The following is a 14802-nucleotide window of genomic DNA, read 5'->3' on the forward strand; positions in this document are numbered from 1 at the left end:
GCACCTAAATTCTCCCAGCTGTAGCCATAAGCCTCACCTCTCTGCAGCCAGAACCCCATTTGCTCCATGCAAACATCCTTTGCAATAAAGCTCCTGGTTCCAAACTCGAAATCTGTTCCAAAGCTTTTCCCCATGAGATGTCAGCAGCTTTTTGGAAAGTGAGGTTTATTATGTTTAACGACATTTGTGTAAGAGGCCCACACGGCACACATGAATGGGGTTATTGCTAGCTGCCGATCATTTTGCTGCCTTTATTTTAAATTAATGACTTGCAAGTTTGCTGTGGGTTTTTCTTTTTTCTTTGAAATTGTTCAGTTTGACTAAAATGAAAACACATTCCTCTCTTTTAAAGACAAGGAGGAGGCAAGTCAGATTGCCTAGCAAAATTCTGTTTCCAACTGTTGAATGTTATTGCCAAAGCCCTTATAGATCAGGGGTCCTCAGCCTTAGGTCCCCAGATGCTTTCAACCATTGTGGCTGGGGCTGATGGGAGTTGTAGTCCAACAACATTAGGTGACCAAAGGCTGAGGACCCTGCGATAGATTGTATGGGGTAGTAGCTGAAACTGATAGGGCCTTTGGGGACAGGGAGACACTCGATTTATTTTTCTACATAAGCTACTTTGAGAACGTTTGTTGAAAAGTGGTATGTAAAATCTGAAGTGGCTGCAGCAACAGAAGCTCCTCCTCAGGTTTCGCTGGCATCTGTCCCTTTCCCATTCCAGTATATCTGGTTCTGTGATGAACCTGATAAATGCTGGTCCTTCCTAATAGGGAGGGCTTTGCAGATGCAGAGTGGATGTGCTCCGGAGAGAGGAGATCATCCACCACGGGGAGCTGAGGAACAGCTGGGCTTCTCTCAAGGGGCAGCCTGGCAAAGGAGGCCAGATGAGCTCCTGCCCCGTTAGCAGCACATGGGCACCACCTCCACTTGGCTCTGCCCGCCCAGCAAACTCACGGGCCCAGGTGGCGAGGGCTCCTTTCTTGAGCACAGCAGCTGCAAGTTTCCAATAAGGCGTGCGCACGTGAGCGCACTCACAAGTTTTATGATGTCTGCTCAGTTCACTTTAGATCCCACTCAGGCTGAATCAAGAAGGCCCAGTTCTGAATGCAGGTGCGCACACACTGCCTTGATACTTCCGCCCAGAGCAAAATTCATCCCACACACCAATGAAAAAAATTAGAGAGAACACTAGTCCCAACCTTCCATGGAAAGTCCTCCAAGGGCATGTATGCTTTCCCAGCATGCTTTGTGCTGCCAGCAGACTGGGAAGGCTTCATGACCTCAGCAGCTGCTCCCCCACTGGCCATGAAAGCAGGAGGTGGGCGCACACCTGCTAAAGCTGCTCCAGGCTCAGGATAAGAGAGTCTGCTTTACAGGGTATTGTGTCCATTGATGGCAGCCACTGCAGCCACAACTCTCTATGGTTTGTGTGAAGAGGAGGGCATGCTGAGTGCCAACAGCTGAGGCTTCTCATGACTGGGAAAACCAAATAGCACGGAGGCCTCTTCTCTCCCCCACCCTCGATTAAAAGCAGGGTAGCACTGCCCGGAAAAGGTATGAGTTCCAGCGATCAGGCAAATATGGATAGCCGACCACCATCCCTGATTTTAATGGTTATGTCAACCAGCCTGTCCTTTGGGATGCCATCTTGCCCTCATGGTGACTGGGCAAAGAGGCACCTTTTTAGCATGGTAATTCTCTTTTTATAGCAGGGGGAGAGTAACTGGCAGGGGCGGAGCCACCATTGGGCAAACAGGTTCAAAGAACCCGGGCCGCCGCCAATCAGGGGCCGCGCCTCGTGACCCCGACACATACACACACCCCACCTCTGACGTTATTTTGCTCCCCAAATCAAACAAAACAAAATTGGCCAGCGCTGCATTGGCAGCGTGGGCTGGAGCAACTCTCCCAGGCTTTAAAGGCAGAAGTCAGATGGGGGGCGGGGCCAGGGGGCTGTGGTGGCAGCGGAACAGGCTGCCGCCAGCCTCGCTCCGCGCCTGGTAACTGGCCCGTTCCACCCCAGCACAGCAACCCGCAGCAGCTATTGCTGGTGTCTATCTTAGGTTTCTTTTTAGATCGTGAGCCCTTTGGGGATAGGGAGCCATCTTATTTATTTATTATCTCTCTATGTGAACCGCTTTGGAAACTTTTGTTGAAAAGTGGTATGTAAATATTTGTTGTGATTGTTATTGTTCATGCCCTGCTTGTGGGTTTCCTGGAAGCAATAGCCAGCAGGAAGGATGCTGGGCTAGATAGGTCAACCCTGGCCTGATCCAAGATGACTTCTGTTCTTAATGTGTTTGAGATTTCAGTGCAATCTGTTTATATCTAATATGCACAGAGATCCCCCAGCCTGTTTTCATTTCAGTGAGCTGAAAAACCTTACCATGTGATTAAAATTTGGTGGGACATCCAGGAAAAGAGCAGAGACATTTGATCTGGAGCTGCTTCTGGACTGGTCCAGAGCTCACCAGCTGGCCATCCCTGGCAGAGCCAGAAACTGTTTCTCTGCACTTTGCACTCCAAGCAAACCCCATTTCTTGGCTCCCCCAAATATTGTTTGGAGTTGGGGGGGGGAGTAGGGGCAGACAGACCAAGGTTTGCAGCTTCTCCACTGCAGGGCCAAAGAATCCCACCCACCATCCTTTGCAACGAGGCAGGGCCCCCTAGACTGTCAGACCTGACCTGGATAACCCAACTTGCAGTTCTAGTTTTCAAATTTTTCTTGACTGTCAGGAGAACTTTCACAAACATAGAAATAAGGTTGGGTTTTCTCATATTTCAGAGTATGTTAAGCCAAGACTACCAATTTCCAATTTGTGGTGATGTTGGTTCTTTTTTCCCTCTTAAAAAAAAGAAGCCAAAACTGGATGTGAAAAGTGAAATATAAGCAAATGAACCCGAGTAATTAGGTGAGAAACAAAGCAATACATACATGGAGATCTGCCCAAGACGTTTGCATGTTAATCAAAGCTGAGCTGGTCAAGCCGTCTGCAGGCTACAAATCAAAACAACCTGTTAGTGATGCAGTTAGACAAACACAAATCCAACACCTAATGGCAAAAGCAGGGGTCTACATTTTGAACAAAAACAGAGCCTCGTCTATCCCGACAGCACAAGGAGACATCTCAAACATACAGGCAGGCAGAGGTTTGCATAACTGGCAGTGCCAGTCACCTGGGACGTGGTCAGGTACTTATTTATTTAGGACATTTCTATACCGCCCCATACAAAAAAGTCCCTGGGCGGTTCACAATCTAAAAACAACCATCAAAACATTAATATGATTAAAACCATTTAAAATACAAATAAAACCTCAAAACCCCAAAACTTTAAAACTATGAACTAAAGCCCTGGCTAAACAGGTATGTTTCCAGGTCCTTCTTAAAAACATTCAGCAGGGCTGTTGTATCGCCAGCCTGACACAACACGACTCAACAGTTGGGAGAGGCTGGCATGGTCCCTCCCCAAAGGGCCACTGTTGAGCTATGCCAGCGTCCCAATCTTTCAGTGGTGCACAGGCCTCTCTCGGCTGCTCATAGCCTTGGTCTCTCTCTTCCTTGCCCTGCCTGCCCTCAGCTGCCTCCCCCTCCTGTTCAGACAATAAGCTCCTCGGGACTGGAAGCGGCTTGTGGTGCTTCCATGGCACTACAAAGAGCGATGCTCATGGCGAGCACCGGAGATTGTGTTCACCCCAGAAGGTGTTGAGCTGCAACGCTACCGCTCGGCTGTGCCACATCAAAAGAAGGTAGAAGCCTAAGACGGTGCCAAGGTTTTCTTATTACAACATTAAATGCAGGGCTGCAACGTTGTTGTTTTTTAATTTATTTATTTAACATATTTGTATCCACCTGAAAACGCAAGTCTCTGCTGTTGGGTCATGTTGCTGTTGTTTTCTGCAAAACTGAGGTGCCTGTGAGGTTTCCTAGGAGCCCGAGAAGAGGAGCGAGGTGCTTCAGCGCCTCTGCAGCTCAAAGGCCAACCCCAGTTGCTTTTGTTCTCTGTTTAGGGCACGGGTCACCTCGATTTCTGTACCCCCTGGTTACATCGTAACCCAAAAATCCCAGGCATGAGTTTCTCATTTAAAACAAATCCGCGTGCATTTCAGGCATAAGCTCTGAGCTTTCTGGCCCTTAAGAACATTCCCATCTTCTCTCCGTCTCCTGGCAGTGAGCGCCTGGAGGGGAGGGGGTGCACACGGATCTTGTGGCGCCAGTGGTGACAGGGTGCGGCAAACGGAGTCACTGTTTGCCCCTGACACTGCACCACATCTAAGTGGGATTAATCTTTTGCAATTTCAACAGCAGCGCAATGCCAGGGCCTTCTGTAACACACAGACGGAGCCTTTCCGTTTGCTCCAAATTAGCTTAATTAGGAGCAGGCTTAAGGACAGCAGCTTGAAGGCTAAGCCAGAGCGGCAGCAGCGAGCGTGCCAGGGCCTGTGGAGGCATGTGCTATGAGCAGCAGTATCCTGAATACCCTGGTGTTAAAGAGATGTAAGAGAGTAAAATCCACCCAACACATGCGCATCTCTGCGAGATCTTTCTTTGTGCCGAAAGCTGGAAAGGGAAGTACAACACATCTCCAGGCAAAACTACAGATGATGATGATGATGATGATGATGGAGAGGAGAGCTAGTATGGTGGTAGCAAGCACGACTTGTCCCCTTAGCTAAGCAGGGTCCACCCTGGCTGCATATGAATGGAAGACTTGATGTGGGAGCAGCACTGTAAGATAGTCCCCTCAGGGGATGGAGTTGCTCTGGGAAGAGCACTTGCCTACTTGCATGCAGAAGGTTCTAAATTCCCTCCCTGGCAGCATCTCCAAAATACAGCCGAGAGAGATTCCTGCCTGCAACCTTGGAGAAGCCGCTGCCAGTTTGTGAAGACAATACTGAGCTAGATGGACGAATGGTCTGACTCAGTATATAGCAGCTTCCTATGTTCCTATGATGATGGTGGATCTTTCATTAAGAGCAAGCTTGATGGCAGAAGGACATCCTTTTTTCTTTTTTTTACAAAACACAGTTGCAGGGAGGGGGGCATCCAGACTGAGTCCAGGATGCTGAAAAGGGAGGGGTTAACCCTTTTTTTATATTAATAAATAAATCATTTTTAATATCATGGACTACCATGGGCAGCACAAGACAAGCTGTTGATCCATGTATGAAGCAATGGATGGGTGTGGAGCATTAACATCAAAAGTGGCAGGTCTGCCCTCTGACACACTGGGGGTGTGTGTGTGTGTGTGTGTGTGTGTGTGTGTGTGTGTGTAGGACTCCGAGGCCCCGGAAGAGATGGGGTGGGCAGCATTGGCCCCTGCCAGTCACAGGCAAGGAGGTGCCCTGAATGGTGCCTGAAGGACCCGCCTCCCTGGCCCCCAGAACAGGGTCTTCTGCCTGCTGCCCCCCTGGGCTAATCCCCAGCAGCAGCAGCAGCAGCCCGGGCTGCAAAACAGCCATCCTGGCCTGGGCCTCAGGGGCTCCAGCCTGACCCCGGTATTTCTCAGCCACACTGCAAATAATGAGCTGAGCTTTCTCCTGCTTTGGAAGAAGAACGGCCCATCCACAGCAGCAGAGAACCAAGGAGGCAGCGGAGCGCAGAGTACCGGCCGCTCCTCCATCACCGAAAGGGGCCTGCTGGAGAAATCACTCCTGCTTGCAAGCAAGCCAAGCCACACACTGCAGCCGCGGGGGAGCAGGAGGGAGGGGGGGAGGGACAGTCGGTATAGACGGTCTCCCCTCCACAGGGTCTGCTTATTCAGTATCCTCAGAGCCTCTCCTCCTCCTCCTCCTCTGCCACCAGACCCTCTCTTGCCCCATCATCGCCACCACTCCTTCACCTGGCCTCTCTCGCTCTCCCTCTGGCTTCTCAGCCAAGGCAAGGCTGTTTCTCCCCTCCTGCACTGCTCCCAGGATCTTGCTGGCTGGCCCTTCATAAAGCTTAATCAGCAGCAGCAGGAGAAGCGGAGGAATCTTGGGAGGCCTCCCTCGCTGTCTTCTGCTGCAGACTCTCGCCGGGTTGGTGTTGCTTTCATGCCGGGGCTTCTCCTCCAGGCCCTTCTGATGGGGTTCAGCCCATAGGCTGAAGGGAGGCAGGCGACCCACAGCAGCACAGCACAAGGGCCCAGAGGCCAGCTGGTTGGCCCGGGCACTTCCTTTGCTGAACAGGGGCCGCCCGTGGGGTATGCTCTCCACAGCTGTGCCCCATCCCCGCGCCCATGATGCTCTCAGCACGCAACCTTCATAAAGCCCATTTATAAGGGGAATTTCTTCTTCCCCACAGACGTACACAAAGAGCGCAGTTGGGATAACAACCCTGCTCAGGAATTTCCATGCTTGGCCTAATGAGGGAGAAAGGTGCCGTCTTGTGGAGGGAGGAAGCAGGGAGGCACGCATGGGTCGCCGGCAGTGCTTGTGGCCTCCCTGCTTTCATGGGGTTGTTGCCATCTGACCGGCACAGAGGGGATCTCAACGGGACCTCCTGGGAGCCAAGGCATTGGCCGTTCAAGAGGCAAGAGCGAAGGCAGCCCAACTCAGGGCTCAGGCACACAACGGCGCTGGAGCCAGCCCCCATGGAAAGCCCTGGCCCTCCAGGCTGTGTGCACTGGCACCACTCCACCTCGAGCAGCCCCAAGAGCCCTCAACGAAGAGGCACCAGCTCCCAGAGGGACGGAGAGGTTGAGGGCAGCATGCAAGGCAAAGGGAAAGGGCTGGATGAGCCATGGAGGGGTCAAGTGGCAACGACTGGGATGAACACAGCTTGGGACACACCTCAGGCCCTTCCCAGCGCCTCCTCCGCTGCAATATTAGCATGAGGGCTGCCAGAGCAATGCTGTGCATTTCACTATTCCGATCAGTTGGACCACGTTCTGTCAAGGAACCAGCATGGGAGTCTGAAAACCCAGTACAAACCAGTATCTGCCAGCCCCCCCCCCAGGCCTCTGACTGACACCCCGGCCCACCTATCAGATGCCCCCAGGGACCCACCTTTGTCCAAGCTCAGCTCCTCACTCGCAAGGTGCTGGCTGAGCCCGTCCCGCCCCCTCCTGCTCTCCTCACCCCACCCAGAGACCCAGACATTTTGCAATGGACACCCCAGCACACCCCTTGGCTGTGGCATACAGAGCAAAGACTTGGTGGCATCTCCACCCAAGCGGTCCATTGGCCACGGTCCATTAGCCGCATCAAGCTGCATTCGCGGTCCATCAGCCCAAGAGGTTCATAAAGTCCTTTAGCCACCGCACTGCATTGCCGGCAACAGTCCCCAAATCACTGGCACTCCAAACCCCTGCCCTGAGGTGCCTTCAAAGGAAAGGACAGATATCTAGAACGTTGCATGTCTGAAACCGAACTGGGCTGAAACACTGCACAGACAGATGTCCCCGGGGCCCACCAAAGCCTTGTAGGTTGTGCTCCCCTTTGCAGAAGAGGAAGGGGCTGCCTCTTCAAACGAAGCCACAAAGGGTCCCCGAGAGATTTTCCAGGCACTGCTCCCCAGCTGCCCCCCCCCCAGCACTCATATCAGGCAGAACCCCAGAGAGACCTCCGAGGGGAGACCGCCTCCCCCTTGGCAAAGAGGTCCAGCTGCCCTTCCGTTCTGCTTAGCAGATCAAAGGCTGCCCCATGGATTTACCACGGGGGCGGCAGGGAGGAGGATAAAACCAGAAGCCATGACTGCGCCACAAAGGCCGAGCCACCAGGCCTTGTGTGCCACCAGAGGATGGCATTGTGTGCTGAGAGCTACTTCACAAACAGCTCTCACCCCACCCGCCAGATGGAATCTGTCTCAGCTGGAAGAAACCTTCCTTGTACTAAGAGAGAAGCCACTTGTCTGGACTGGCTCAAAAGACATGGATCCATTTCTGGGCACAACTTTAAGGCTCCAAGTGGCCCACGATTGCCTTCATGCGGGAAGGGGCTGTCGCTCCAAGCAGACGGAGCCCATCAGCTTGGCATGCAGGAGGTCTCAGGTTCACTCCCTGGCAGCATCCTCTGGTAGAGACTCCGACCTGAAACCCTGGAGAGACACTCCTAGCCAGCGCAGGCAACACTCAGACCTTGAGGTCTGACTCAAACAGGGTGACTCTCTTATATTTAGCAGGGGGAGAGCAACTGTCCCTATTCAATCCCATCACAGCATCTCTCCAGAAACCTGGTCTGGTGGCAGCAAGCATGAATTGTCCCCTGAGCTAAGCAGGGTCTGCCCTGGTTGCATCTGAATGGGAGACTAGAAATGTGAGCACTGGAAGATATTCCCTTCAGGGGATGGAGCCACTCTGGGAAGAGCAGAAGAAGGTTCCAAGTTCCCTCCCTGGCAGCATCTCCAAGACAGGGCTGAGAGAGACGCCTGCCTGCAACCCTGGAGAAGCCGCTGCCAGTCTGTGAAGACAATACTTAGCGAGAGCTCAGACCAATGGTCTGACTCGGTATATGGTAGCGTCTTACGTTCCAGTGGTTGTTGATGGTGTCTGCCTTAAATTTCCTTCTAGCGTGTGAGCCCTTTAGGGACAAGGAACCATCTTATTTATTATGTATTTGTTTTTCTCTGTGAACCACTCTGAGAGCTTTTGTTGAAGAGCAGTATGTAAATGTCTGTAGGAGCATTAATTGAAGGGCCTTTGGCTCCGGAGGTTAGGCAGAGGCTATGAGGAGCACCATGACGGTGGGAACCCTCGATGAAGTTCCCTTGAGGCTGCTGACAAAGAAGACAGAAGGCCATGGAGTCAGGGAGCTCCTGACACGGAAGGCTGAGCCCCGAGCTGGATGGGCCACGATGAAACTGAAAGGAGCTCCTTGTATGGAGATTTGGGGAGGGGGGGGCGGGACAGTACAGTCCTTAATCCTAGACAGAGAGGGAAAAGATGTCCTCTTATCTAGAGAAGATCGCTTGCAAGGCACAAAGAAAGACTCGTATGCTGGGAGGCCCGAGTCATTTCCAAGTAAAACTTAACAGTCCTCCTATTGTCTAGTCTGAGTCTCTGCTGCTCTTTCTCATGCTGATGAGAAGAATTGGGGGGCCGGGCAGGGAGAGAGAACTCAAGAACATAAGGAGAGTCCGGATGGATCCGATTATGAAAGGTCCACCTTGCCCAGCATCACACTCTGAGGTCAACCAGATGCCTCCGGGAAACCCACAGAGCAGCAACCCCCACCCCACACCCTCAACAAGTGTTCAGTTACATGGAATGACCACAAATGCTCGTGGCAGGATCTGCTCCTGTACCCTATTTAAAAAGTGATTTCATGTGCAAAGCAGAAGCTAGATCAGGCAAGAGGAGAGCTGGTCTGGTGGTAGCAAGCATGACTTGTCCCCTTAGCTAAGCAGGGTCCACTTAGGGGCCTGATCCAGCAGGGCTGTTCTTATGTTCTTATGTTCACCCTGGTTGCACATGAATGGGAGGCTAGAACTGTGAGCACTGGAAGATATTCCCTTCAGAGGATGGAGCTGCTCTGGGAAGAACAGAAGGTTCCAAGTTCCCTCCCTGGCAGCATCCCCAAGACAGAGCTGGGAAATATCTTCTTGCAACCTTGGAGAAGCCGCTGACAGTCTATGTAAGACAATACTAAGTGAGATGGACCAATGGTCTGACTCAGTATATGGCAGCTTCCTATGTTCCTAAGGCAAGTGACCCCCTTATATTTTGTGCTCATTCAAATGAAAATGTCTCAATTTCTGACATCTAACAAGCCAAAATAGTTAGAAAAAATGGTCTTCAGGGAAAGTTCCCTGCGCAGAGTAGAAGCTGTAGGCTTGGATGGTGGACCTTGGATGGCGGCTTGGAGGGCAGAAAGGACACCTTTAAAGGTCCACGTGAAAAACCTGTGGGTCACTGGAAGACAGAACAGGGATGCTCCTTTCAGGAAGATGGGAATATTGTGAGAGAGAGTTCGAGCTTTGGGGGTAAATAGAGGCATGGTAGAAAGTGGCCTTGAGAGAGTGTTTGTGCTCAGCTCTTGCATACCAGCTTGGAGAAACTGCAGGGCCATTAGGCAGGGCTGGCTTCAATAGGACCAGACCTGGCTCCTACACACCAGCAAAGGATTGCCATCCAAGCAGTCCAATGACAGACTTGAATGGGGGTGGGTGGGTTCCCGGGTTCCCCCTACCTAGAAGCCAATAAATTGGACCTAACCACTTCAGAATAGCCAGCCTTGGCTAGCAAGTACTGTTCAGTTTCCAGACAGCTAATTGGAAGAGACCTGACGGAGAGAGCAGATCTGGCCCCTGTCGTGAAGACTTGGAGGCTTCTAGCATGTGGTTCAACCAACCACAGCTGTCTGAGCCAGGAGGACACGCTTTGAATTTTCAGGCTCTGTCTGCAAATGTTGCATTCCTTGGAGTATTGGGTCAGCATAGGGAATGGCAATGCCATAAAGAAAACCTCTTAGCCCTGACATGGCTAGCACATCTCCTGCAGCAGCTTCTGGACAGAGGCCTCGGAGCTAGAAACTTCTACACCAGGCTTACAAAGAAGCTGAAAGCAAGGAGCCTGAATCTTCCCACTACCGGTTAAAACACTCAGGGATGCCAGGAACACTCTCCCTGACCCAGGGTCTGGCGGCTGCACCGGTCTGCCCTTGAGTGGCCTGTTTTCGCAACGTGCTTGCTGAGAGGTCAGATTTCCACTTCAGCCCCAAACCGGCATCTCAGCAGCTTCTAGATGGGCTGCTGCTGCACCTGATCCCTTCCTGACAATGGACATGAGCCTTGGCTGAGATGTTGCCTGTGTGCAGGAGAAGCAATCTGTGCATCAAGGAGGGCTTGGTAGCTCTTTGTTTATTCACTGGCTGCCCAAGACCCTTGTGCCAGTAGGTCTTCTCCACCAGCCACCTAAGCCAGCAGCCTGGCATCAGTCCTGATCAGCGGCATGGGAGAGCCCCTCCAAGACATCTCCTCAGCCAGCCTGCGTACTGCTAGCTGAGTGCCAAGTTGTCCCTGACTGGGGTGATGAGAGCAAAGGAATGATGCTTCCTTTTGGTGAGGTTGAGCTGAAAGGGAAGGAGGAACCTTTGAAGAGTCCTGGCCTGAAAAGGAGCCCAGTTTACCATCTCCTGGCTCGAAGTGAACATTCCCAGGGACCAGGACGACAGCAAGAGGCCCAAAAGCTCTGCAACCAGCACTCAGAGAGCCCTATCCTTGACCTCTTCCTGTCTGTCCTGGGACAGGAACACCCTGTCCTGGGCAGTGTCCAAAGTCACTCCATGTGATCCAGTATCTGAGTGGTTTGCAGCACACCCTTGTCCCTGTCCATGAAGAAGCTGAATTGTTTGAGACAAGCTAGAATGGTTTGGAGATCTGATGGGGCTTGGTTGGATGAAGGGGACCTCAACAGGAAATCCTTGAGGTAGGGAAGAACAATGATCTTGTGTGGGCGCAGAGAGGAGTCACTCACTAGCACAGCTGGGATCTTGGCAGAGGGGCAGACACAAAACTGACAGGATCTGTTGTACAAAAATATCAGGTAACTGTAGGATACATGCAGGTAGACATCCAAAAGGTCAACTGCAGACAGAAAATCTTGTTTCCAGATTGCTCAGATATGGACCAAAGAATCTCCATATACAATTTCTGTTTTTAAAAAATGAGCTACATGTTGAGACCCTATAGGTCTGAGATAGGTACATAGGAAACTGTCATATACTAAGTCAGATCACTGGTCCATCTCACTCAGGGTTGTCTACACAGACTGGCAGCGGCTTCTCCAAGGTTGCAGGCAGGAATCTCTCTCAGCCCTATCCTGGAAATGTTGCCAGGGAGGGAACTTGGGACCTTCTGCTCTTCCCAGAGCAGCTCCATCCCCATGTAATCTCCCATTCTTATGCAACCAGGGTGGACCCTTCTTAGCTAAGGGGACAAGTCATGCTTGCTACCACAAGACCAGCTCTGGTGTGTAGCTAGTGCTGGATTATCTTTCTAATGAGACAATGTTTTGCCTAGAACTTGGAATTAGGGGAAATCAGGGAGGTTTCTTGAGGAATTCTGGTAAATTCCAAGGCGTAGTCCCTGGACACCATTTCCAAGACTAAGATGCCGCACGTTAGCTCTGTTCACACATCCATTGCACCCTCCATTGTGCATCTTCTCGGTCCTGTCCTGGCTGCCCACAAAGCAAAGGCAGATATCAGTCAAAACCTGCTAAGATGGCCCCTCTGGGGCTCTGCCTGCCTGCCTGCCTGGAGAGTGGAAGCCTTTAAGGGGCAGAGCTCTGGCACTCTTCCTCCACTCTCTTTGCTTCTGCCAAGCATGACAACAGCCGGGGGCATGGTGGTGTGGGAGAGGCTGGCTCTGCAGTGGGCTCGGGTTCCAGGGGTGCTGCTCCAGCGAGCCCAGGCCCTGAGGCAGCTTCCTTGGGGGACCAGCTCTGTGGCTCCCGCAGGTTCTGGGCTAGTGTCAAGGTCCAGACTTGGCGCTAGCCCGGCCTCCTCATTTTCTGCTCTGGGGCCAATGGAGGTCTGGCCTCCATGGCATCTGATTTAGAGTCCCTTCTGTGGGTGGGTTTGTGACAGGCTGGACCATGACAGAGTCAACCTGGCAACAGGTCAAGGAGTCCGTCCTTCCTTCCCTGGATCCAGCATCAGAAGATGAGTGGAGGAGGGACTCCCTATCTTGGAGGAAGCCTTGGAGAGTTGCGACTTGGTCTTGAGCTTCTAAACAGATTTGGGCTTGGAAGGGCTGCAGGGGCCAAAGTCCAAGCACTCTTACAACCCTCCTTTTTAGAGGAAGGGGAGAGGCCCTTCTTTTCACCTCTGGTTTCCAAGAGGAGCTCCATCTTTTTTTCTTCTTCTTCTTTTTTTAACATTTTATATCCCGCTCTTCCTCCAAGGAGCCCAGAGCGGTGTACTACATGTTTGGGTTTCTCCTCACAACAACCCTGTGAAGTAGGTTGAGAGGCTGAGAGAGAAGTGACTGGCCCAGAGTCACCCAGCAAGTATCATGGCTGAATGGGGATTTGAACTCGGGTCTCCCCGGTCCTAGTCCTGCACTCTAGCCACTACACCACGCTGGTGCACATCTGTTACTCTCCAGACACTTTATTGCCAGGGAGAGGCTTGTCTGCCAGGCAGGCTCCAGAACCTGCAGCTACGGCGTGTGTACAGAGCCCAACTGGACCAAACTGGAAAGAACTGAGGCGGGGGGGGGGGGCAGGGGGGGACAGCTAGAAGGGCAAGGGCTCATTAAGAGGCATTAAGAGACTTGGACTTGGTAAGAGCAGCCAGATTAGCAGCAGGCAAAAGGGAATTGGCAGCCAAAGCCCCGGAGGCTACTGCAGATGCCTCTGATCCTTTGTGCAGAGAGGTTTCAAGGGGAGAATCGCTCAGCTGACTCTGCTGCCCTACAGAGTCAGACCTTTGGTTCATCAGACCCAGGGCTGCGCACTCTCCGTTGCCTCTCCAGAGTCTCAGCCAGAGAGAGGCCTTCCCAGCCATGCTGCTCAAGGGCTGCTTTCTAGAGAGGTCCGGGACTGGACCTGGGAGGGACTTCCCTGCAAGGCAAGCATGCATCCGGCCACTGAGCGAAGGAGAGGCTGAACCTGAGTTGAGAAGAGCTCCTGGAGAGTCTGCTGTGTGGACTGTAAAATGCCCCATTACCTTTGGGATAAGGTATTGATCAGACTGTGCCGAGCTGTGTCCTTGGCAGAATTAGTCTGTTATCCCCAAGCCTGTCTCAAGGAGTACCAGGAACAGCACAGCCTGAGATATGGTATCTGACAGAGGGAAAGCATCACTCATTCAGTCATCAGGCTGTGAAGTTCTGCTTGAAACCAGAGAGGTCACTGGAATTCGTAACCCCCCAGGCTCAGGTTACAAGCCCCGCCAGCTCAAATGCTCAGCATGCACTCTATCTCCCTCCCTGAAATATATTCAGCTTAGATTTTAATCCGAGCTGCAGAAGAACTGAAATCCTCCCTCTCACTCACTTGCTTGCCTCCAACTCCATCCCGGTCAGGGCACGAGAAGTCCAATTTATCCTGAATTAAGCCCAGAACAAGGAAAACAGGTTCCCAATATTTTGGGGAAGAGCTTACTCCAAACCAGTTCAAGGTAAATTGAGGAAGGGCAGGGAGGGGTGCCGGCAACCTCACTACTTGAAAAAAATTCAGAGTAACATTGTTATTTTGTTTTTTGACTTGGTGTAAAATATGATTTGGCAATTCTGGATCAGAGAGTCCAAAGCCCTTGACAATGCCAGCTATATTCCTAGGCAAACGTAGAGGAAGATGGATATTCCGCTTCTCCTCTCCCTTGCTTTGATTATTGAGCATTACCTGGACTGGAATGAGGGGCTCCTTGTCGTCAATATCAATGAGAACGTCATCTCTAGGAGTGAGGCTCACGTCATCTGAGGAGGAGGAGGAGAAGGAGGAGAAGGAGAAGTACATGAGGGGTCAAGGACTGGAGTTGTGCACCATCCCGGTCTGGCTCTGTCTTTGGACCAATTTCCAGACTGTTTGGGCTTGTCAAACTGGCCTCACAGAAAGCTCAGTACAGCTTCACTCTGCTGCTGTTCAACCCACCCCGCGGAGCTGCCTTCCTTCAGTGGGCTGAACCAGGACTTGTGTCGTGATCTGGCTGCATTCCGCACCATTCGCAAGACAGGCTCAAGAGACACAAATCCGTAGTGGCCCAAATGCTGGCATGCCCCCTCTTCCAGATGACCTCTCTGCCCACTGCTCTTCCTGGCTTCTGACGAACATCAAAAATACATTTACTTAAGCTTACAAAGCCAAATGATTGCCTACTTCTTGAAATATTTCCCTTGAACTGCATGGTTTCATGTTTTACCTATTTATTATTAT

The 14802-nt window shown here is 51.9% G+C and overlaps 1 protein-coding gene across 9 annotated transcripts in view; it reads right to left on the reverse strand.

Moving 5' to 3' along the window:
- The window catches only part of DYSF (dysferlin), a 220962-nt gene that overhangs the window by 60580 nt on the left and 145580 nt on the right, over positions 1–14802 (reverse strand). For all 9 annotated transcript variants that reach the window (XM_053256343.1, XM_053256337.1, XM_053256342.1 and 6 more), the window contains one exon: positions 14272–14345. In XM_053256343.1, the coding sequence (XP_053112318.1) occupies positions 14272–14345 (74 nt within the window). The remainder of the gene's footprint in view (positions 1–14271; positions 14346–14802) is intronic.

Source organism: Hemicordylus capensis, chromosome 5 (genome assembly GCF_027244095.1).
Source record: "Hemicordylus capensis ecotype Gifberg chromosome 5, rHemCap1.1.pri, whole genome shotgun sequence".
NCBI lineage: Eukaryota > Metazoa > Chordata > Lepidosauria > Squamata > Cordylidae > Hemicordylus > Hemicordylus capensis.